Source organism: Narcine bancroftii, chromosome 7, assembly GCF_036971445.1.
Source record: "Narcine bancroftii isolate sNarBan1 chromosome 7, sNarBan1.hap1, whole genome shotgun sequence".
NCBI classification, from domain to species: domain Eukaryota; kingdom Metazoa; phylum Chordata; class Chondrichthyes; order Torpediniformes; family Narcinidae; genus Narcine; species Narcine bancroftii.
The window spans coordinates 210,570,092-210,595,824 of record NC_091475.1 but is presented as its reverse complement, the minus strand read 5'-3'; the positions used below and the strand labels follow the sequence as shown (position 1 = coordinate 210,595,824).

Below are 25,733 nucleotides of genomic sequence, written 5' to 3'. Positions count from 1 at the left end.
TGTGCTCCTCCGCCTTCCCTTCTCTCCCCCCCGCAGACCCACCTTGTTAAATTGGGCATCTGCCTGATTTTCAGAACTCCTGAAGAAGGCCCCAGGTCCAAAACATTGGCTGCCTGTGCCTCTTTATTACCCTGGGGCGCTGCGTGGCCTGCTATGCTTCTCCACAACTTCCCAGCGTCTGCAGACTCCCTCATTTACCTCCCTTCGTTCCGACTTGTCTGAGCTGACCAGGTCATCAACCTGAGCTGATCCCATTTACCCCCACATCGATTTACAGGGAATCTGAGGATGTTTATTTCTCTGGAGGAAGGGAGATCTGAAAGGATGATGGAGGTAAAGACTCTCAGTGTTTTTTGAAGAATCCACAAGTGCTCGTGAATCACCTAGCCATGAAGGGGACGTCCAACTGCTGGGAAATATGATTGGTGTTGATGGATACCTGGTGTAGTGAGCTGAAGGGCCTGTTTGCACTGTGCGACTCCACAGAGGAGACGATCGCGGACCTCAGGAGGTCTAGGGGTGACCACCCTCCACTACTCAGTCGTGTGACCTATCCTGCACACACATCTCCTCACTTGTCAGGAAGACGCAGCAGCGACTACATTTCCTGAGAAGGCTGAAGCGGGCGAGGCTACCGGTTGCTATCACATCAACCTTCTACAGAAGCTCTATCGAGAGGGTCCTGGTAGATGTTGTAGAGAAACGGATCGGAGGTCAATCCACAGGACCACGAGTCTGGCAGAGAGGATCATTGGATTCTCCCTCCACCCCCCTCCTCCCCATCTACCAGATTCATTGTCTGACAAGGGTGCACAAAATCATCGAGGACCCCTTCCACCCTGCACACAGCATCTTCCAGCTGCTCCCATCAGGGAAGAGATACAGGTTCAGAGCCAGCGCCACCAGGCTGAGGAACAGCTTCTTCATACAGGAAGTGAGAACGCTGAACGACCAAAGGAACTGCTTGCACTGACCCTCCGAGCCTGCATTATTTATTTATCTATACTGCATATAAAACACTTGTAAATATGTGTGCTCTGTCTACGTATGTGTTTACATGGTTTTACACCAAGGACCAATAAACGTTGTTTCATCCAGCTGTACTTATACAATTAAATAATAATAATAAAATTGAACTTCATCCTCCACCACCTGACCCTTTTCTCTCAATTTCCCTTCATTGGGCACCTGCCAATCACCATCCCTCCCTATCAGCCCATCGTCAGCATCCCCCAACCCTCCCTACCAGCCCGTCGTTCTTCAACCCTTCCTACCAGCCCGTCGCCCTTCAACCCTCCCTACCAGCCTGTCGTCCTTCAACCCTCCCTACCAGCCCGTCGTCCTTCAACCCTTCCTACCAGCCCGTCGCCCTTCAACCCTCCCTACCAGCCCGTCGTCTTCAACCCTTCCCTACCAGCCCGTCGTCCTTCAACCCTTCCTACCAGCCCGTCGTCCTTCAACCATCCCTACCAGCCCGTCGTCCTTCAACCCTCCCTACCAGCTCGTCGTCCTTCAACCCTCCCTACCAGCCCGTTGTCCTTCAACCCTCCCTACCAGCCTGTTGTCCTTCAACCCTCCCTACCAGCCCGTCGTCCTTCAACCCTCCCTACCAGCCCGTCGTTCTTCAACCTTCCCTATCAGCCCATCATTCTGATATGGTTATAGAGTTTTTGAGGAGGTTACCAGAATAATTGTCTGCATGAACTTTAATTTAAATCTGTGGCATGGTAACAGGTCCTCCCGGCTCACCAGCCCGTGCCACCCAATAAATCTCCAATGGTGGTACATTTTTGGAAACTGGAGCACCCGGAGGAAACCTACACAGACACGAGGAGAATATGCAAACTCCTTACAGACAGCACCGGATCTGAACCCCGGTCACTGGTGCTGTAACAGTGTTGCACTAACCGTGTCGCCCAAGTAAATAGCTCCACAAGGGAGGTTAGTCGGGAAGTTCCAATGATCTGGATGATAATGAGGTAAATTGGATCAGCAAGTTTGGAGGTGGTGACGTTGTGGACAGTGAGGAAGGTTTCTGAAGCTTGCAGAGGGATCTGGACCAGCTGGAAAAAATCGGCTGCAAAATTGTAAATTTAATGCAGATAAGCATGAGGTGTTGCATTCTGGAAGGACAAACCAAGAAAGTTCGTACACGGTAGGATGTTGAGGAGTGCAGAATACAGATACATAATTTCCTGAAAGTGGCTTCACAGTTAGATAGAGTTGTAAAGAGAACTTTTGACACATTGGCCTTCATAAATCAAATAATCAAGTATAAGGGTTGGATGTTATGGTAAAATTGTATAAGACATGGATGTTGCCCGGACTTCAGGAGTTGAGTTACAGGGAAAGATTAAACAGGTTAGGACTTTATTCCCTAGAGTGCAGAAGAATGAGGGGAGATTTGATGGATGTATTTAAAATTATGAGGGGAGAGTAAATGCAAGGAGGCTTTTTCCACTGAGGGTAGGTGAGATACAAACTGGAGGGCATGGGTTAAGGGTGAAAGGGGAAAAGTTTAAAGGGAATATTTGGAGGGAACTTCTTCATGCAGAATGAGGGGATTATGGAACGAGCTGTGATGTGGTGAATGGGGCCTAGATTTTGAAAATTTGGGTCAGTACATGGATGGGAGGGATATGGAGGTCAACGGAACAAGGCAAAATAAGAGTTTGATGCTGAGGTGTTCTATGGACTCATGTTGCACCCTCTTACACTACCTACCTCGTTGAGTGAGGACAGCATTCCTGAGTTCTGACTGGACATTCCAAACCTCTTCTCCACCGTGGAGATGATGCTCTTCATGTATCCTGAGACGAGGAGCTGGGAGAGTTGCAGAAGCCCGTGACACAGGACGAAGAACTGAAGGAAGATCAAGAGGGTCCAGGGTAAGTTAGAAGCATCCTGCTCCTCCTCCGGGACCAATCCACCCCCCCTCCCCCCACCCACCTTCCCCGTCACCAGGAGGTCCAGGCTTTTCCCAAGACGACACAAAACTTCCATTTAAGTGACACCGCACATTATCCAATTGACGTGCAAAAGGGTGCAAGTAATGGGAGGACTTCAGTTCCTTTGCAGCATTGCAATTTCTCACAATAGAATAGTGTCATCTATACACACGCCAGGGAATGCGAGTTGTAAATTTGTTTCTTTAGTAAAAACATAAAAGTAAGGGGTGAAAGGGGAAAAGTTTAGGAGGAACTTCTTCACTCAGAGAGTGGTGAGGGGTGTGGAACGAGCTGCCAGCTGCAGTGGGGGATGCGGGCTCAATTTTAACGTTTAAGAGTAGAAAGAAAGAATGAGTAGACGGGGTCTTTATTCATTGGAGCATAGAAAGTTGAGGGAGGATTTGATAGAGGTAGGATGATTACACCACTATCCTACTGCAGGGGGCGATCTCTGTACCTGCAGGAAGACCATTGGAGGACAGACCAAACCCGGCCGGCTGTCAATTAACCACCTGGGATATAATCCTGAGCCGGCCCCTTCCGAGCCAGTCACTCAAGAGTCACCAGTACAGCTACCACTGTAGCAGAGAGTTTTGATTAAATAAAGCCCGTTGTACGTTCTTTCTCAAGTTTTGTGTCTACTTACTGCTGCAGCAGGGCATCACAAGAGGTATATAAAATTATGAGGGGGATAGATAGAGTAGATGTGAATAGGCCTACCCTTGAGGGTAGGCGAGATTGGAACGAGGGGTCATAAGTTAAGGATTGGGGGAAAAACTTTAGAAGTAACATGAGAGGAAACTTCTTCACTCAGAGAGTGGTGGCTGAGTGGAATGACCTTCCGGAAGAGGTGGTTGAAGAAGGGTCAATTTTGTCATTTAAGAGAGGGTTGGATGAGTGGAGAAGGACACTCTGATATAAAACCTACGACCCAAGGACCTCGCTGCCACGTCCCAGCTCGCTTGGCCACGGCACACGAACCATGCGTGTAAAGGGTGGGGCCAGTACTGCACACACTGCACTCCACCTAAAAGCTCCTTTGCGCAGGCCCGAGGACATGTCCACGCAGACGTGGACATACCCCTCCATAAATCTTCGTCCGCGAAGCCAAGCCAAAGAAGAAAAGAAGAGGGATGAGTGCATTGATGGGAGGGAACTGGTGGGTTATGGAGAGGGAGCAGGTCGGTGAGACTAGTGGAGTGCACTTAAATTGGTGCGGACTAGAGGGGCCATAAGGGCCTGTTTCCGTACTGTAATTGTTACATTGTTAAGAGGAATTTGGGCAGGTACATGGATGGAAGGGGTATGGCGGGCGGGACTGGGTGCAGGGCAGTGGGACAAGGTAGAATAATAGTTTGGCACAGACTAGGCGGGCCGAAGGGGCCTGTTTCTGTGCTGTAATGTTCTACGCTGGAGGAACATACCTTGAGGAAGGGGTGAAATGTCAGGGGTATATCTTTATTTCCTATGGCTGAGTTCCTCCAGCATTTCTGTGTGTTTTTGCTACAATCCCAGTGTCTGCAGACTTGTGTCTTTCACTACTGTGAGTGGAGCTGAATCCACCACCAGATCAACTGTGGCCTTGTTGAGTGGTGGAGCAGGGTGGACGGGACTCCTCCTCCTGTTTGTGTTCTTGGGAATGGGGTTGGAGGACAGGATGGGATGTGGATTAGCACATTGTCCAGCAGCGAGGAATCAGGCTTCTGAGCATGAACCGACCCAGATGGGAACTTGCTGACACCAAGGAGACATTCGATCCATCCAGCATGAGGGGTTCACTCCCGGTCTTGGATCCGACGCACAAGGTGTAAAGAAAGCGGGAGCCTCGGATGGGTGGGGGACAGGCAGAGGGAGCGATGGCCTGTGACCGCGATCACCTTTATACTGTGGAAAGGATTGATGTCGCATCTTCTGGCCTTCTCCTCTGGAGAGGACTTGGAAACTGCTGGTGGTCCTGTGATCCCCATCCTCACAGCAGGTCGGTCTGTGGGAAAGAGAGGGGACAGGAGAGAGAAAAGAGGGACAAAGGGGGAACAGAGAAGGGGAGAGAGTGGGGGATGCGTGAGAGGAGGGAAAAAGGAGAGACAGAGAGAATGAAGAGAGGGAATAATGAGAGAGGTGGAGGACAGAGAGAGGAGGAGGAAGAGGAGAGGGATATAAGGGAGGGGAAGAGGAAAAGAGAAGGTGAGAGAGGTAGTGGGAGAAACGGTGGGGAAAAGGGGCATGGACAGGGAATGAAAGGAAGTAAAACAATGTTAATATAGTGAAGATATCATTTGGCCAAATCATATCAAGACATCACTCACTTTTATTTTGCTGTTCGATACCAGTTTCAGTAGCGTAGAATCAATAATTAATGAACTTGGATCATTTCCATGTCAGAATCAGAATTTATTGTCATGAACAAGTCACAAAATTTAATGAATCAACACAGCAATAATAAAAATAATACACGAAAAGTCAAGCAGGGTCTTTGCTTCACTGATCATTCAGGAATCTGATGGCAGAAGGGAAGAAGCTGCCCTTGTGCCGCTGAGAGCTCGTCTTCAGGCTCCTGTACCTTTTTCCCGATGGTAGCAGAGTGAAGAGGGCCTGGCCTGGGTGGTGGGGTCTTTGAGGATCGAGACAGGAAGAAGATACAGCCACTGTTAGAAAGCCTCCTCCACCCTTCCACTGACAGCAGGACGGGCGGATGAAGGAAGACTGGATGGACCGTTAGAATATAGGAGTATGAGAGGTGATCTCAATGAGGCGTATCACACCCCGACAGGACTGGGTGGGTTGGATGCAGGAAGAATGTTCCCGATATTGGAAAAGCCTCGAACAAGGGGTCTGAGGAGAAGGGGGAAACCATTAGGTCGGAGAGGAGAGAAACTCCTTCACTCAGAGAAGTGGAAGTCCCGGCCACAGAAAGTTATTGAGGTCGTCAGATATGTTCAAAAGGGATATGGAGGCTGAAGGGGCCAAAGGGTATGGAAAGCAGGAACAGGGGACAGGCTTTTAAAGTGAAGCACGCTCGCAGGGTATAATTTATTGACACTACAGAAACATTTTTTGTGCGAATCTTGGGTATTTACTTTTCAACCTTTCTCCTTCCACTTTAAGTAATCTCTGGTGCTCTGTGATTAGTCAGGGATTGCTTAATGAGTCAATGAGGGACGATTAAAGCAGTGATTCTCAACCTTCCCTTCCTACCCACATCCCACCTTAAGCAATCCCTGACTAATCACAGACCACCGATGGCCTAGGGATTATTTAAAAAAAATTTTTTTTATTTTTCACACCATAAACCACATTAACCATGATACATACTTTTCCCTTTTCAAATATATACAGTGCCATTTTCTCCACCCCCCCTCCCTCCTCCCATCCCACCCTCTCTACCTCCCCCCTCCCGTCCATTTAAAGTACAAAATCTAGGATACATTAAACCAGTCAAACAATGTTGTCATTCAATAAAAATACACCAGAAATTCTACTGAGTCCATTCTTTTCATTTCCTTTTCCTTCCGTTAACTTAGGTAATGATTGTCCCCGGTAGGTTTTCGCTATTGTATTTAATGTAAGGCTCCCATATTTGTTCGAATATTTCAATATTATTTCTTAAACTATATGTTATTTTTTCTAATGGAATACATTTATTCATTTCTATATACCATTGTTGTATTTTCAAATTATCTTCCAATTTCCAGGTTGACATAATACATTTTTTTGCTACGGCTAGAGCTATCTTAACAAATCTTTTTTGTGCATCCTCCAAATCAATTCCAAATTCTTTGTTTTTTATGTTACTTAGGAGGAAGATCTCTGGATTCTTTGGTATATTGTTTTCTGTTATTTTATTTAATATCTGATTGAGATCATCCCAAAATTTTTCTACTCTCTCACATGTCCAGATTGCATGAATTGTTGTTCCCATTTCTTTTTTACATCAAAAACATCTATCAGATACTGTTGGGTCCCATTTATTTAACTTTTGAGGTGTAATGTGTATCCAGTTATATTGTATCATACGTAACTTCGTATTTATTGTATTTCTCATCGTTCCAGAACATAACTTCTCCCATGTTTCCCTTTTTATCTTTATATTTAAATCTTGTTTCCATTTTTGTTTAGTTTTACCATTTGTTTCCTCATTCTCCTTTTCTTGCAGTTTAATATACATATTTGTTATAAATCTTTTGATTGTCATTGTATCTATAATCACATATTCAAAGTTACTTCCCTCTGGTAAACTCAGACTGCTTCCTAATTTGTCCTTCAAGTAGGATCTCAATTGGTAATATGCCAGCACTGTATCTTGAGTTATATTGTATTTATCTTTCATTTGTTCAAAGGATAAGAATCTATTTCCTGAAAAACAATTTTCTATTCTTTTGATCCCTTTTTTCTCCCATTCTCTAAAGGAAAGGTTATCTATTGTAAAAGGGAGTAACTTGTTTTGCGTCAATATTAGTTTTGGTAATTGATAATTTGTTTTATTTCTTTCTACATGAATCTTCTTCCAAATATTGAGTAGATGATGTAATACTGGAGAACTTCTATGTTGTACCAATTTTTCATCCCATTTATATAATATGTGTTCAGGTATCTTTTCCCTTATTTTATCTAATTCTAATCTGGTCCAATCTGGCTTTTCCCTTGTTTGATAAAAATCTGATAGGTATCTTAATTGTGCAGCTCTATAATAATTTTTAAAGTTTGGCAGTTGTAAGCCTCCTTGTTTATACCATTCTGTTAATTTATCTAGTGCTATCCTCGGTTTCCCCCCTTTCCATAAAAATTTCCTTATTATTTTCTTTAACTCCTTGAAGAATTTCTCTGTCAGGTGTATTGGCAATGCCTGAAATAGGTATAATATCCTTGGAAAAATGTTCATTTTAATACAGTTTATCCTTCCTATTAGTGTCTAAATAGTCCTGTAATTTTTTCATTAGTGGATAATAATTGAGTTTATATAGTTGGCCGAGATTTTTATTTATTTGTATACCTAGGTATCTTATTGCTTGCATTTGCCATCTAAATGGTGATTCCTTCTTAAATTTTGAGAAATCCGCATTATTCATAGGCATTGCTTCACTTTTATTTACGTTGATCTTGTAACCCGACACTTCTCCATATTCCTTCAATTTCTTATATAATTCTTTTATTGATAGTTCTGGTTCTGTTAAGTATACTATAACATCATCCGCAAATAAACTGATTTTATATTCCTTGTCTTTTATTTTTATCCCTTTTATATTATTTTCTGTTCTTATCAATTCTGCTAGTGGTTCTATAGCTAACGCGAATAATAAAGGTGATAGTGGGCATCCCTGCCGTGTTGACCTGCTTAAGTTAAATTGCTTTGATACATATCCATGTACTGTCACTTTCGCCAATGGTCCCTTATATAATGCTTTAATCCAATTAATATACTTCTCTGGTAAACTGAATTTTTGCAATACTTTGAATAAATAATTCCATTCTACTCTGTCAAAGGCCTTCTCTGCGTCTAAAGCAACTGCTACTGTTGGCGCTTTACTCCCTTCTACTGCATGAATTAAGTTAATAAATTTACAAATATTGTCTGTTGTGCGTCTTTTTTTAATAAATCCAGTTTGGTCTAGATTTACCATTTTCGGTACATACTCTGCTAATCTGTTTGCTAATAGTTTAGCTATTATCTTATAATCTGTGTTAAGTAAAGATATTGGTCTATATGACACTGGTGCGAGTGGATCTTTCCCTTGCTTTAGTATTACTGTAATTATTGCTGTTTTGCATGAATCTGGTAAGCTTTGTGTTTTATCAATCTGGTTGATTACATCCAGGAGGGGTGGTATTAATAAGTCTTTAAATGTTTTATAGAATTCTATTGGGAATCCATCCTCTCCTGGTGTCTTATTATTTGGTAATTTTTTTATTATCTCTTGTATTTCTACTATTCCAAATGGTTCTGTTAATTTATTTTGTTCCTCTATTTGTAGTTTTGGTAGTTCAATTTTAGTCAAAAATTCATCTATTTTCCCTTCTTTCCCTTCGTTTTCAGTTCGGTATAATTGTTCATAGAATTCTCTGAAGTTTTCCTTAATTTCTTTTGGATTATATGTAATTTGTTTGTCTTTTTTCCTTGATGCCAATACCATTTTCTTAGCTTGTTCTGTCTTAAGCTGCCATGCTAGAATTTTATGCGTTTTTTCCCCTAGTTCATAATATTTCTGTTTTGTCTTCATTATATTTTTCTCCACCTTATATGTTTGTAGTGTTTCATATTTTATTTTTTTATCTGCCAATTCTCTTCTTTTAGTTGTATCTTCCTTCATTGCTAATTCTTTTTCTATATTTACTATTTCCCTTTCCAACTGCTCTGTTTCCTGATTATAGTCCTTCATCTTGGTTACATAACTTATTATTTGCCCTCTGATGAACGCTTTCATTGCATCCCATAGTATAAACTTATCTTCCACTGATTCCGTATTTATTTCAAAATACATTTTAATTTGTTTTTCAATAAATTCTCTAAAATCCTGCCTTTTAAGTAACATGGGGTTTAATCTCCATCTATACATTCTTGGAGGGATGTCCTCTAACTTTACTGTCAATATTAAGGGTGAATGGTCCGATAGTATTCTAGCTTTATATTCTGTTTTTTTTAACTCTATCTTGCATACGAGCTGATAACAAAAATAGGTCTATTCTTGAGTATGTTTTATGTCTAGCCGAGTAATATGAATATTCCTTTTCCTTTGGGTGTTGTTTCCTCCATATATCCAAAAGTTGCATTTCTTCCATCGATTTAATTATAAATTTGGTTACTTTGTTCTTTCTGTTAATTTTTTTTCCAGTTTTGTCCATATTTGAATCCAAATTGAGGTTGAAATCCCCTCCTATTAATATGTTCCCTTGCATATCTGCTATCTTCAAAAAAATATCTTGCATAAACTTTTGATCTTCTTCGTTAGGTGAATATACATTGAGTAGATTCCAAAACTCCGAATATATCTGACATTTTATCATTACATATCTCCCTGCTGGATCTATTATTTCCTCTTCTATTTTAATTGGCACATTTTTACTAATTAATATAGCCACTCCTCTTGCTTTTGAATTATACGATGCTGCTGTTACGTGTCCTACCCAATCTCTCTTTAATTTCTTGTGCTCCAATTCAGTTAAATGTGTTTCTTGCACAAATGCTATATCAATTTTTTCTTTTTTCAGTAAATTTAGCAGTTTCTTCCTTTTAATTTGGTTATGTATTCCGTTAATATTTAAAGTCATATAGTTCAACGTAGCCATTTTATACTTTGTTTATCTTCCCTTTCTGTTTCTCCATCATTACCTTTCCTTCTTATCCATTTCTGCTTTCTTGTTTTGAACACTTTATAAGACAACATTTCTAAAACATCAAACATTTTCCCTATTCTCCTATTTAAAACTTCTTTAACCCCAATCTCCCCTCCCCCTCCTGAGTTGTCCTTTATCCCTTGTCGGACAACCACACCTCCCCTCTCCATTTGGATTTGCGAATTCACTTGCAAACGTCAGCTGATTTTGCAGTGACCGTAACTCCTCCCCACCCAGCCCCCCCCAGAAAAGATTTCAATTTTCATATGTAACAAAGATCACTCTTTTAATTCCCTCCTTATTCCCTCTATTTCATTTCCCTCCCTTATTAATTCTTGTCTATACTCTATATATTTTCCTCTAAATACAGATACATTCATGTATACACACTATATATATATATATATATATATATATAAAACCCCTTTACACACATACATATAGATCATAGTCATTTTTACTCTTATTACATGTCTTCATCTCTCTGCTTGTTTTGTAGTTGTTCTGCAAATTTCCTTGCTTCCTCTGGATCCGAGAATAGTCTGTTTTGTTGCCCTGGAATAACTATTTTAAGTACCGCTGGGTACCTTAACATAAATTTATATCCTTTTTTCCATAAGATCGTTTTCGCTGTATTGAACTCCTTCCTCTTCTTCAGGAGTTCAAAACTTGTGTGTCTTTTTAGTTTGCAGTCTTTTGTACTCTCGTTACACGTCTTCATCCCTCAGTCTATTTTGTAATTGTTCTGCAAATTTTCGTGCTTCCTCTGGATCCGAGAATAGTCTGTTTTGCTGTCCTGGAATAAATATTTTCAATACCGCTGGATGCTTTAGTATAAATTTATACCCTTTCTTCCATAAAATCGCCTTTGCTGTATTGAACTCCTTTCTCTTCTTTAGGAGTTCAAAACTTATATCTGGATAAATGAAGATTTTTTGCCCTTTGTACTCCAGTGGCTTATTGTCCTCTCTTACTTTCTCCATTGTTTTCTCCAGTACCTTTTCTCTTGTAGTATATCTTAGGAATTTTACTAAAATAGATCTTGGCTTTTATTGTGGTTGTGGTTTAAAGGCCAATGCTCTATGTGCCCTTTCTATTTCCATTTCTTGCTGTAGTTCTGGACATCCTAGGATCCTAGGGATCCAATCTTTTATAAACTCTCTCATATTCTTGCCTTCTTCATCTTCCTTAAGGCCCACTATCTTTATGTTATTTCTTCTGTTATAATTTTCCATTATATCTATTTTCTGAGCTAACAGTTCTTGTGTCTCTATAACTTTTTTATTAGATTCCTCTAATTTCTTTTTTAAGTCTTCTACCTCCATTTCTGCTGCTACTGCCCGCTCTTCCATCTTGTCCATTCTCTTTCCCATTTCTGTTAAGGTCATATCTATTTTATTCATTTTCTCTTCTGTATTGTTTATTCTTCTTCTTAAATCATTAAATTCTTGCGCTTGCCATTCTTTAAATGACTCCATGTATTCTTTAATAAGAGAAAGTAAATCCTTTATCTTGCCTTTCCCTTCATCTATTTCCCTGTACCCTTCCTCTTCCTCTTCTTCTTCCTCTGGGTTGGCCATCTGTTGTTTCTTTGTGGCCCTTTCCTTCTCTTCTTTCTTGTTTCCATTGTCTTCTGTGTTCTCTTCTTGCTGCAGGTGTTCTGCAGCTGTCGTTGCCGGCTGTGGAGATCGACTCCTCAGCTGGTCACCCCTTCCGTCGGTGTGTATTTTTGCATGCGCATCGCGCATGCGCAGTTGCGCACTTTTACTCGGCTCAGCGAGCCATTTTTGTAGTCCACTTTCTACCAACCTGAGGGAGCGGGTTTCTCTCTCCACCGCGGGCCTCTTCGAACAGGTAAGGCCTTCTTCTTCTTCCGTTGTCTTCTCTTCCTCTCTTCTTACCGTTGGTTTCGATTTTTCTTTTTTCGTCGCCATCTTCTTTCCACCTTTATATTCGCTTTTCTTTAATTTTTATTTTTGTCCCTTTGTGCTTTCCTTTATTTTTTTTTCATCTTTTCTGGAGAGGGCTGGAGTTCACCGTCCGGCCACTACTCCATCACGTGACTTCTCCCCTCCTAGGGATTATTTAAAGTGGGATGTGAGTGGGAAGAAAAAGGTTGAGAACCACTGGTTTAGTACTTTTTTTTTTAGAAGGAATATATAGGTCGCCACAACATGGAGGGCTGAAGGACCTATACTGTACTGTGCTGTAGTGATCTAGGTTTCAAGCAACAAATTTCTGACACATTCACGAGCATAAATTCCAATCCTGGGTCTGGCCTTATTCTCTCCATGGATGCTGCTGAGTTCTTGCAACTTTTCCCTGTGGTCACCCCTGCCCTGACTTTGACCCCCATCGAGTGACACAGCACGGAAACCTGCCCTGCTGCCCAACTGGTCCTTGCTGGCCGACTTGTCTACCTGACCTGCATTTGGCCCAGATCCCTCCAAACCATTTCTATTCCTCTTCCTGTCTAAATGCCATTGTCAGGTTGCAACTGTTCCAACCTCTACTGCTTCCTCTGGCCGCTCCCCTCGGGCGGGAAGAGACCCCTTTGGCCAAGAGAATGTGAAAACAGTACATGCAATACAGCGATCACCAATGTAGGTGTAATTCTGTGGGTCACAGCCAAGAGGATCTATTTTATGTTAAATACTTAGCTGATAAAACAGTCTTATTTACAAATCAAATAGAAAACAATCTAATTCATCAGAACCTCCTGCTGAAAACAGAATTCATGATTAAAACTGTAGCAAGGTCTTTGATGGTTGTTCCATCAAATGTGGCCAGACAATGAGGCACTCGGGAGCCTTAAGTTCGCATGAAACAGCCTCAGCAAACATTAAGACTGTGAAACATCAGAACAGAATAGGCCATTCAGCCCATGGAGTCTGCCCAACCATTCAGTCATGAGCCCACTCAGTCCCACTGCCCGGCCTTCTCCCCATAACCTTTGATGCCCTGGCTAATCACGAACCTGTCAATCTCTGCCTTAAATCTCTGCCCTAATGACCCGGCCTCCACAACCACCTGTGGCAACAAATTCCGTAGATTCACCACCCTCTGGCTGAAGAAATTCCTCTGCATCCCAGTTCCAAGCAGACGCCCCTCAACCCTGAAGTTGTGCCCTCTTGTCCTGGACACTCCCACCGTGGGAAACAACCTTTTCCTACATCTACTGTCCTCACCTTTCAACATTCAAAAAGTTTCAGTTATACCCTCCCCCCATCATTCTCCTAAATTCAAATGAGTCCAGCTCAAACTCTCCTCGTATGGTAACCCTTTCATCTGTGAAATCCTCCGAGCACCTGGAAGATCCTCTCTTCTTTAACATACAATCGTGTTCTCTGTTCTCCTTGCACTCCTGACACTTGCAATGTTCATAACTTTTCTCTTTTAAATCTTCTTACAGGTTTTAAATTTTTAATTTAGACATACAGCATATTACCTGGCCCATAAGCCCATGCTGCCCAATGTACATCTGATTACTGCTCCTCCGGTACGTTTTGAATGGTGGGACGATTCCAGAGCCCCCACCCCCCCCCCGGGAAAAACCCACTCTGAGACAGGGAGAATGTACAAACTCCTTGCAGACCGGGACTCGAACCCCACTCCTGATTGCTGGCGCTGTAACAGCGTTGCACTGACCACTTCAACAACCTGAGATGATCTGAAGATTTCCCAGATGCCAGCATTGACCTCTCTCTCTCTCGAAACTACCCAACGATTGGTCCTTGCCTGGTGAACATAGAAGATTCCAGCACAGGACAGCCCACGATGTTGTGCTGACCTATGGAAACCTACTCCACAATGATCTAACCCTTCCCACCTCACCCCAATAACCCTCCATTTTCCTTCCATCCATGTACCTGTCTGAGTCTTTTAAATATCCCTATTGCACCAGACTCCACTACCGCTCCCAAGCAAGGCATTCCAGGCACCCACCACTCTCTGTGTAAAAAAAAACTTACCCCAACGTCTCCCAAAACAGATATCCTCTGGTATTTGCTACCATCGGCTCGAGAAATAAGGTGCCCACCCCATTGAAGCCCCTCCATGATCTTGTACACTTTGATTTTCTTCTTTGGCTTGGCTTCGCGGACGAAGATTTATGGAGGGGGTAAAAAGTCCACGTCAGCTGCAGGCTCGTTTGTGGCTGACCAGTCCGATGCGGGACAGGCAGACACGATTGCAGCGGTTGCAAGGGAAAATTGGTTGGTTGGGGTTGGGTGTTGGGTTTTTCCTCCTTTGCCTTTTGTCAGTGAGGTGGGCTCTGCGGTCTTCTTCAAAGGAGGCTGCTGCCCGCCAAACTGTGAGGCGCCAAGATGCACGGTTTGAGGCGTTATCAGCCCACTGGCGGTGGTCAATGTGGCAGGCACCAAGAGATTTCTTTAGGCAGTCCTTGTACCTTTTCTTTGGTGCACCTCTGTCACGGTGGCCAGTGGAGAGCTCGCCATATAATACGATCTTGGGAAGGCGATGGTCCTCCATTCTGGAGACGTGACCCATCCAGCTCAGCTGGATCTTCAGCAGCGTGGACTCGATGCTGTCGACCTCTGCCATCTCGAGTACCTCGACGTTAGGGGTGTGAGCGCTCCAATGGATGTTGAGGATGGAGCGGAGACAACGCTGGTGGAAGCGTTCTAGGAGCCGTAGGTGGTGCCGGTAGAGGACCCATGATTCGGAGCCGAACAGGAGTGTGGGTATGACAACGGCTCTGTATACGCTTATCTTTGTGAGGTTTTTCAGTTGGTTGTTTTTCCAGACTCTTTTGTGTAGTCTTCCAAAGGCGCTATTTGCCTTGGCGAGTCTGTTGTCTATCTCATTGTCGATCCTTGCATCTGATGAAATGGTGCAGCCGAGATAGGTAAACTGGTTGACCGTTTTGAGTTTTGTGTGCCCGATGGAGATGTGGGGGGGCTGGTAGTCATGGTGGGGAGCTGGCTGATGGAGGACCTCAGTTTTCTTCAGGCTGACTTCCAGGCCAAACATTTTGGCAGTTTCCGCAAAGCAGGACGTCAAGCGCTGAAGAGCTGGCTCTGAATGGGCAACTAAAGCGGCATCATCTGCAAAGAGTAGTTCACGGACAAGTTTCTCTTGTGTCTTGGTGTGAGCTTGCAGGCGCCTCAGATTGAAGAGACTGCCATCCGTGCGGTACCGGATGTAAACAGCGTCTTCATTGTTGGGGTCTTTCATGGCTTGGTTCAGCATCATGCTGAAGAAGATTGAAAAGAGGATTGGTGCGAGAACACAGCCTTGCTTCACGCCATTGTTAATGGAGAAGGGTTCAGAGAGCTCATTGCTGTATCTGACCCGACCTTGTTGGTTTTCGTGCAGTTGGATAATCATGTTGAGGAACTTTGGGGGACATCCGATGCGCTCTAGTATTTGCCAAAGCCCTTTCCTGCTCACGGTGTCGAAGGCTTTGGTGAGGTCAACAAAGGTGATGTAGAGTCCTTTGTTTTGTTCTCTGCACTTTTCTTGGAGCTGTCTGAGGGCAAAGACCATGTCAGTAGTTCCTCTGTTTGCGCGAAAGCCGCACTGTGATTCTGGGAGAATATTCTCGGCGACACTAGGTATTATTCTATTTAGTAGAATCCTAGCGAAGATTTTGCCTGCAATGGAGAGCAACGTGATTCCCCTGTCGTTTGAGCAGTCTGATTTCTCGCCTTTGTTTTTGTACAGGGTGATGATGGTGGCATCACGAAGATCCTGAGGCAGTTTACCTTGGTCCCAACAAAGCTTGAAAAACTCATGCAGTTTGGCATGCAGAGTTTTGCCGCCAGCCTTCCAGACTTCTGGGGGGATTCCATCCATACCTGCTGCTTTGCCACTTTTCAGTTGTTCGATTGCCTTATATGTCTCATCCAGGGTGGGAACCTCATCCAGCTCTAGCCTTAGGGGCTGTTGAGGGAGCTGGAGCAGGGCGGAATCTTGGACTGAGCGGTTGGTACTGAAAAGAGATTGGAAGTGTTCTGACCATCGGTTGAGGATGGAGATCTTGTCGCTGAGGAGCTCTTTAACTTAGGAAGGTCAATGAAGAAGTGTGTAGATAGGCAAATGGTGTAGATAGGATATAAGTCCCCAGTAAAACACGGAAGTCTGCAGACACCATGCTTTTTTTGAAAATGTTATTTATTAAATCATGAAACATATATTGAAATATACAATTAATAAATAAAACTTAAATAACAATTCAAAAAAATACATACATGATATTTTAAAACTAACCCCCTATGACCCCCCCCACTCCCCCAACCTCCTCTAACCTACCCCAAAAGAAAAGAAGGAAGAGAAAAATTAAAATGGAGATCAACCATAGCAACAAAATTCATCAGTTAATTGCCATGGTTTGGAGTAAGATCACAACAGAGCGGTCAGGGAAGTCAAAAATTCAAATCCTTATAACCCAAATACGGGCTCCAAGTTTTACGATTAAAAAAATAATTATCACACAAATTATATGTTATCCTCTCCAACGGAATACAAGACCTCAACTCTGTATACAATCTCTGAATTCTCAAATCAGTCTCATTTTTCCAAGTAATTGTGACATTTTCTGGCTGGAGCTAATGCCAATCTCAAAAATGCAATTTGAAATCTATTTAATTTCAATTCTAAACTCAACCTCTTCATGTTACCCAACAAAAACACTAAAGGATCTAGTGAAAATTTCACTTTCAATACAACTTCTTGAAATGCCTTAAGTCTATTTCAAAAATGTTTTACTGTTTCACTTGACCAAGTAGAATGTAAAAAAGAACCTACGTCCTTGTGACATCTAAAACATAAGTCCAAAGAAATAAAATTATATCTCCTTAATTTCTCTGGAGTTAAATATAATTGATGAATAAAATTATAATGAACTAATCGATACCTTACATTTATAATTTTAGTCATACTCTCCCTACATAAATTCATCCACTCATCCTAAGGAATAGGTATTCCTAAATCTTTCTCCCATTTCAAACTAGATTTATGCAAATCCAATTTCGGCATTTTATTCTGTAATAAAGCATTCATCTCAGATATAAATCCCTTCTTACCACCATCAGAAAAATTTCAAACTTATACCACTAGGTAACCATAAAGTATGTCCAAAATTATCCAAGAATAAAGATTTAATTTGATAAGAAGAAAAGAGTATTTGAAGATGCATCATATTTCTTTTCATTCTTTGGAAAGAAATAAAATATCCTGCTTCATAACATTCTTCCACCAATTTAATACCCTTTTGATCCCATAACTTCAAAAGCGGATTATTGTGAAGGGGGAAAGCTTAATTTGATCCAAAGGAGTTTTATCTGAACTCTTACCTTGAGTACCTATAACTTCATTTTTTTTTAATACCATAAATCCATTAAATGTTTCAAAACGTAAATTATAACTACTCAATAACTTAGGGTTCCATCTATAAATAAATTCATCCATCTTCTTCTCACCAATTTGAGATGATTCAATATTAGCCCATATCAAAGGTTTATCTATTTCAAACATCCTATTAATAAATTTCAATTGTGCTGCATCATAATAATTTTGAAAATTAGGGAGTTGCAGACCTCCTAATTCATATCTCCGAGTTAACTTCTGTAATGATACCCTTACCATTTTATCCTTCCATAAAAATCTCCTCAACAAAGCATTTAAATCCTCAAAAAAAGAATCTTACAAGGAATAGATTAAAATCAAAGGAAAAATATTCACTTTAATACACTTAACTCCTCCTATTAATAGGCAAATCTTTCCATTGATTAAAATCATGTTTAATTTTAGACAATAACGGCAAATAATTTAATTCATATAAATGACCATAATTACAATCTACCTTAACACCTAAATACTTAATCTGATCTGACCATTTAAACTTCACAATCGGCCTACATGAAGAATAATCCATTTCAGCTAATGACATAATCTCACTTTTTTTCCTAATTAATTTTATAACCTGATATCTCACCATACTGTTCCAATTTGTCATCTAAACACCTCAAATAATTTTGAGGTTCTGTTAAATATATCAAAACATCATCTACAAACAAATTAATTTTACATTCATCAGATTTCACCTTAGTACCTTTAATATTAGTATCTTGTCTAATCATCTGAGCCAAAGGTTCAATAACTAATGCAAATAGAGCTGATAACAAAGGACAGCCTTGTCTAGTCGATCTAGTCAACATAAGAGGTTGTCACAACTCTAGCAGTAGGGCTTCTGTATAAAGCCTTAATCCAACTAATAAATATTGGGCCAAATTTAAATTTCTCCATAATTTCAAATAAAAAACACTTTATCAAAGGCCTTATCTGCATCTAAAGAAATAACCATTGGTAGGTTGGATCCCTCCCGAGAAATATTGATCAAAGAAATCAACTTCACAATATTATCTGCCGAATAACGATTTTTAATAAAACCCACCTGATCTAAAATTAAACGCATTTTCATAACTTCCGATGAATTTTAGTGTAAATCTTTTTTTAATCTCTATCTCCTTCTAATTTAGTCACTTCAGCTACATGTTGATTCTTAATTTTAGTAGTAAAACTAATAATTTGTCCCTTCAAATATGCTTTTAAAGCATCCCATAAAACAAATTTATTATTAACTGAATCCACATTTATTTTCAAAAACATATTTGATCTCTTTGAAAATTACAAAATTTTACACTTTTCAACAAAAATAATTAAATCTCCATTGAAATGTATTCTCAATTCTCTCTGAACCTGTACACGTTATTCATAACAAAGAATGATCAGACAAAATTCTACTCATATTCAGCCTTCAATACACGACCTTGCAATTATACTGAAACCAAAAATAAATCTATTCTGGAATAAGAGGCATGTCGAAATTAATAAAACGAGAAGTCTTTCTCTTTAGGATTTAACCTCCTCCATGTATCTACTGAATTCATATATTTCATTAACACCATCAACTGTTTAGCCATTTTAGTCTTAACTACAATTTTTGGAGATTTATCTAATAATGGGTCCAAACAACAATTAAAATCACCTCCGACCATAATTTTTTGCACATGCTTGATTTAAATTAAGAAAAGAATCCAACATAAATTTCTCATCCTCTAAATTAAGAGCATAAATATTAATTGAAGTCCAAGACTCATAAAAATTTTACAATTAACTAAAAGTCTACCAACTGACTCAATAATGGATTCCAATTTAAAAGATAACTTTTTATTAATCAAAATAGTCACTCTTCTTGCTTTTGAATTCAGTGAAGAAGCTGTAACTTGCCCACCCAGTCTCTTATCAATTTCTGATGGTCCTTCTTAGTCAAATGTGTTTCATGCAAAAATGCAACATCAACCTTCAACTTGTTCAATATACATTAACACTCTTTTTCTCTTAACCAGATTATTACACCCATTAACATTAAAAGTAGCAAAATTTAAATTAGCCATCATATAACCATAACCATATAACCATTTACGGAGCGGAAACAGGCCATGTCGGCCTTTCGAGTCCGCACCAGCTCACTAGAACAACTCCACTAGCTCAAACGTCCCGCTCACCGCCAATAACTCTCCAACCCCCTCACCTCCATGTACACATCCAACCTTCTCTAAAATGACAGAAGGGTCCCTGCCGCAACTATCTCATTCGTAAGTTCATTCATTCCAATTAATTTAAAAATACCACCTTACCACACATGGTGGAACTCCTCTCCACACAAAAAAGACTAAATAATCTCCTCAAAAAAAAAAATTAAACCCCCCCCACCAAAAAAAAAGCAATGATTCTGTATTACAGTTTTACCTCCTTCAATTATGAGGGAGTGACCAATGCCACAAAGTGACCAATGACTTCAGAAGGGTCGGCAGCCAAACCACCTCCCCCAAACAGAACAAAAAAGGTACAAACAAATCATTTCAAGTATGACATGCTTCCTCCAGATCTCTATTAACTTGATCATCGTCGATATCAATATCAATGAACTGCTGTGATTCCTTCTCTTGCCCTCCATTCTTCCCCTTCTGGGCCAATGCAGGCTTGTTGAGAAAAGCTTTCCTGACTTTTCATCTGTTTATTATCGGATAGAGAATTAGCAAATGTGAGAGCTTCAGTCACTAAGAAATGAGATTGATAATCTCCATAAAAAACTTTAAGGACAGCAGGATACCGCAAAGCAAATTTATATCCTTTCTTCCACAAAACAGCTTTGACAGAATTAAATTCTTTATGTCGTTTAATAACAGCTTGGATCAAATCAGTGTTAAAAGAAATCTGTTATTCTTAATTACCAATTACTTCTCGCATTCTGAACAGCAACTCTTAAAATCAACTCTCTGCCTTGATGACGTAAACATCTAATCAGGACAGAACGTGGAGCTTGACCTGGGAGAGGTTTCCTTCTTATCGGTCTATGAGCTCTATTCAATTCCAGACCGTTCGGGAAATATTCTTACCCCAAAACTTCAGGGATCTACCTCTGGAAAAACTGAACCGGGTCCGGACCCACAAAATCTTCTGGGAGACCAACAATTTGAACATTATTCCTTCAACGTTGATTCTCCAACGTGTCAATTTTCTTCATTAAATCATTTCTCTGAATTTCCCATCCAGTGGATGAATCCTCCATCTGACCCATCTTCTCTTTACATTGTTCCACATCCTCCTAACAATAATGAAAATCTTCCTCAATTTATCTTGTACCTTATCCGCCATTTTCCCACACTTTGCCATATCCATCTTAATAGATGATATTTCCCCATTCGTATCAGTAAGTTGTTCCTTCATAGGTGAAACACCTTGACCCATCTGACTTGCCAAATTCTCTCTCTGGTGGGTCTGAATAATGAGGGTGAGATTTAAACTTCATTGATACATGTTTAGATATGGTCCGACCCTTACATATAACAGTCTCTTCCTTCCAGAGGTGTGAAAGTTAAAAGACGGAATAAAGTTGATGAGCAAGGAATTGAGGGAAAGGTTTCTTATCCCTCGATGAAGGGCTCAAGCCCAAAACGTCGTGATGCAAGTTTTGCTGCGTAAAGTACAGTTTCACCTGCTGAGTTTCTCTGTCCTTTGTGTTTTTTACTTCAAACACGGTCTCTGCAGACTTTCATGTTCTGCTCCTTTGGCCAAGCCCTGCGTGGTGTGGTCTGAGCTGCCAATAATCCACTCCACAGGCTGCTACCTGCCAGGTGCTCCAATCCGTAAACTCCACTCCGTGCACTCTGAGCCACCCAGCCGGACTGCTGCTCCATGGACTTTCAGATTACATTTGCCTCTATCAACACCCTTGTTTCACTGCTAAAACAATTCAAAGGTTCAAAGGATAATCACTGCATTTCAGGTTTATTGTCAGAGTACATACAACCCTGGATCCTTCTCCCTGCTGATGAGGCACAATTTACTGCCCATGCTGCCACAGACCTTAAAGCCCCTTTCACATTTGCCAGTGATCCCCGGAATCTAACGCCAATCGGCCTTTAAAGTGTGAAAGCAAAATCTGCTCAACACCAGCATCATTCGACGTCATCTCATGGGGATTGCTGGCCTCGACCCTTAGTACAATCCCCGGCGTCGGGATCAGGCAAGTGGGAAAATGGGCAATTGCATTGCAGGCACTTCCTATTAAAGGTAGAACACACCAAATGCCGAGGATAAACCCCTGCAAGTGTGAAAGTGTTCAGTGTCCCGGTTAGGAGTGGTCTCGTGTGAAAGGACAAACCCCCATTCCCATCCCAGGACACTGAATGACCGATTTACTAGGGTGCAAGTGTGAAAGGGGCTTCAGATTGACATTGATTTATATTCCAACTCTGACCTCGAGCACATCAACAGCTCTGAAACCATGCACATAACGAGTCAATGAGGGATGATTAAAACAGTGATTCTCAACCTTCCTTTCCCACTCACATCCCATCTTAAGCAATCCCTTACTAATCACAGAGCATCGATGTCAGAGGGATGACTTAAAGTGGGATGTGAGTGGGAAGAGAAAGGTTGAGAACCACTTACTGCTAAACATACATACAAACAAAAGATAGGGGAGTATTTCAATTCTTCAGGGCTCCGGGAGTCACGTGATGGAGTAGTGGTTGGAAGGAGAATACCAGCCCTCTCCAGAAAAGAAGGAAAAAAGCGAAGAAAAAGCAAAGCCCCAGACACAAAAATGACAACAAATAAAAAATAAAAGTGTGGAGAAAATGGCACCCAAGAAAGAAATGCCAAAAACAACGGGAAGAAAAAAAGAAGGAAAGACGCCGAAAGAGAAAGGTGAAGGCCTTACCTGCACGAAAAAGCAGGGACCCACCGTGGAAAGAGGAGCCCGCTCCCCGAGGATAGGGAAGAACCTGTAGGGTCGCGACCCACTGAGCGCAGGACTGTAAAAATGGCTCACGGAGCCAAACGGGGGTGCACAACCGTGCATGACAAAGACAACACAGAAGGGAGGGGTGACCAGCTGTGGAGTTTCACTCCACAGCACGAACAGCTGAGAGATGCCCGACAGCAGGGCTCCCAGCTGGAGAATAAAGAAAGCAACGGAAACAGGAGGGGTGAGAAAGAAAAAAGGAAGCAAGAGACAACAGATAACCAGCCCAGAAGAAGAGGACCAACATCAAGACACCATGGGAAAAAAAAATACCCAACCAACGGAGACAAGCAGCTCAACAAAAAAGTCAGAAGAGACACAGATACAAGGAAGAGAAATAGAAAATACAAACCCAAGAGCAGACACAGAAAAAGAAGAAGACCAAGCTCTGCACAGAGGAATAGGAGGTAAAATGAATGGACAATACATAGATTAAAAAAAATTTCAAGAACAAATGAAAGCATTAAGAGAATGGCTGACACTAGAATTTCGTAAAATGAAAAATACAGAAGAAAAAGTGAGTAGAATAGAGCTGGTCATAACAGATGTAGGGAAAGGATTAGAAAATGTGGAAGAATGAGTAATGGCTGTAGAAATGGAAGTGAACGACTTAAAAGAAAATTGGAAGAAAGTGATAAAAAAGTTAAAGAAACACAGGAGTTGTTAGAAGATGGATATAATGGAAAACTATAGTAGGTAAAACAATATAAAGATAGTGGGCCTAAAGGAAGATGAAGAAGGCAAAGATATGAAAGAATTTATAAAAGAATGGATCCTAAAAGTCCTGGGAATGCCAGAAATGCAGGAAGGAATGGAAATAGAAAGGGCACACAGAACATTAGCCCCGAAACCACAGTCACAACAAAAACCAAGATCTGTTTTAGTAAAATTCCTGAGATACACGACAAGAGAAAATATATTGGAGAAGGCAATGAATAAAATGAGAGAAGACAAAAAAAACCACTGGAATACAAAGGTCAAAAAAAAATTTCTACCAAGACATAAGTTTTGAACTCCTGAAGAAGAGGAAGGAGTTTAACGCAGCAAAATCGATCCTATGGAAGAAAGGCTATAAATAGATATCCAGCGGTGCTTAAAATAGTTATCCCAGGGCAGCAAAGCAGACTGTTCTCAGATCCGGAGAAAGCAAGAGAATTTGCAGAACGCCTGCAAGACAGAAAGAGAGATGAAGAGATGTAACAAGAACAAAGAACGATGACAAACTACATATAAAGAAGAAAAAATAATGTACAAGAACTAAAGGAGGGAAGTAAGGGAGAAGGGAGGAAAAAGAGGAGGGGTTAAAAAATAAATAAATAAAACATAGGAAGAAAAAGAGAAGAAATGAGGGGGAGCTTTGTTGTAATGTGAAGAGAAAAGTCTTTTCTGGAGGGGGTTGGGTGGGAGAGACTAACAGTCACTGCAAAATCAGTTGACACTTGCGAACGGGTTTGCAGTCCAAATGGAGAGGGGAGTTGTGGTTGCCCAGCAAGGGACAAGGGGCGACTCAGAGTGGGGGGGGGGGGGGAACACTTGGGGTTAAGGGAATTTTATATGTGGGAATGGTTGAAATATTTTATGTTTTAGAAGTGTTGTCATACAGTGCGTTCAAAAAAAGAAAACTGAGAAATGGAAAAGGTGGTGGTGAGGAAGCGGAAATGAGATGTAAACAAAGTATGAACTATATGACTATAAATATTAATGGAATACAGAACCAATTCAAAAGGAAGAGGCTATTAAATTTACTGAAAAGAGAAAAAATAGATATAACATTTGTGCAGGAAACGCATCGAACTGAAGTGGAACATAATAAATTAAAGAGAGACTGGGTAGGTCACGTAACGGCAGCATCATATAATTCAAAAGCTAGAGGTGTAGCTATATTAATCAATAAAAATGTACCTATCAAAATAGAGGAGGAAATAATAGATCCAGCAGGGAGGTATGTACTGATAAAGTGTCAGATATATGCAGAATTCTGGAATTTGGTCAATATATATGCACCTAATGAAAAGGATCAGAAGTTTATGCAAGATATCTTTTTGAAGATTGAGGATATGCAGGGGAATATATTGATAGGAGGGGACTTTAACCTTAATTTGGATTCAAAGATGGATAAAACTGGACAAAAGACTAGCAGAAAGAACAAAGTAGCCAAATTTATGGTTAAATCAATGCAGGAAATGCAACTTTTGGATATATGGAGGAGGCAACACCCAAGGGAGAAGGAATACTCATATTATTCGAGTAGACATAAAACATACTCAAGGATTGATCTGTTCCTGTTGTCAGCCCATATCCAAGGGAGAGTTAGGAAAACAGAATATAAAGCTAGATTGTTATCTGATCATTCACCCCTGTTATTACCAATAGAGCTGGAGGACATCCCACCGAGAACGTATAGATGGAGATTAAACTCCATGCCACTTAAAAGGCAGGAATTTAGAGAATTCATTGAGCGCCAAATTAAAATGTACTTTGAAATAAATACGGAATCAGTGAAAGACAAATTTATATTATGGGACGCAATGAAAGCCTTCATTAGAGGGCAGATAATAAGTTATGTGACTAAGATGAAAAAGGACTACAATTGGGAAATAGAGCAGTTGGAAAGGAAAATAGTAAATATAGAAAAAGAATGAGCAACAAGGGAAGATACAACATAAAGAGAACTGGCAGACAAAAAAATAAAATACGAAACACTACAAACGTATAAGGTGGAGAAGAACATAATGAAAATAAAGCAGAAGTATGATGAGCTAGGAGAAAAAACGCACAAAATACTAGCCTGGCAACTTAAAACAGAACAAGCTAAAAGAACTGTATTGGCATCAAGGAAAAAGGACAAACAAGTTACATATAACCCAACGGAGATTAATGAGAACTTTAAGGAATTTTATGAACAATTAATACAAAACTGAGAACGAGGGGAAAGATGATAAAATAGATGAGTTTTTAGCTAAAATTGAACTGGCGAAATTGCAAGAAAAGGAACAAAGCAAACTGATAAAACCATTTGAAATAGATGAAATACAGGATATATTAAAAAAGCTGCCGAACAATCAGACGCCTGGGGAGGATGGACTCCCAATAAAATTCTATGAAACATTTAAAGAGTT

General features: G+C 40.8%; 1 protein-coding gene across 6 annotated transcripts in view; it reads right to left on the bottom strand.

Moving 5' to 3' along the window:
* Positions 1–25,733, bottom strand: part of slco2b1 (solute carrier organic anion transporter family, member 2B1) — a 105,214-nt gene that overhangs the window by 56,592 nt on the left and 22,889 nt on the right. For 5 of the 6 annotated variants that reach the window (XR_011342359.1, XR_011342360.1, XM_069892168.1 and 2 more), the window contains exons 2-3: positions 4,826–4,932; positions 2,725–2,862 (exon numbers count right to left, since the gene is read on the bottom strand). Coding sequence is in view for 4 of the 6 variants with exons in the window: in XM_069892168.1 (XP_069748269.1) it covers positions 2,725–2,862; positions 4,826–4,915 (228 nt within the window). In the remaining 2 variants the exon portion in view is untranslated. Of the gene's footprint in view, positions 1–2,724; positions 2,863–4,825; positions 4,933–22,530; positions 22,667–25,733 lie in introns of those variants that run through there. The other variant, XM_069892172.1, reaches the window with a different exon arrangement.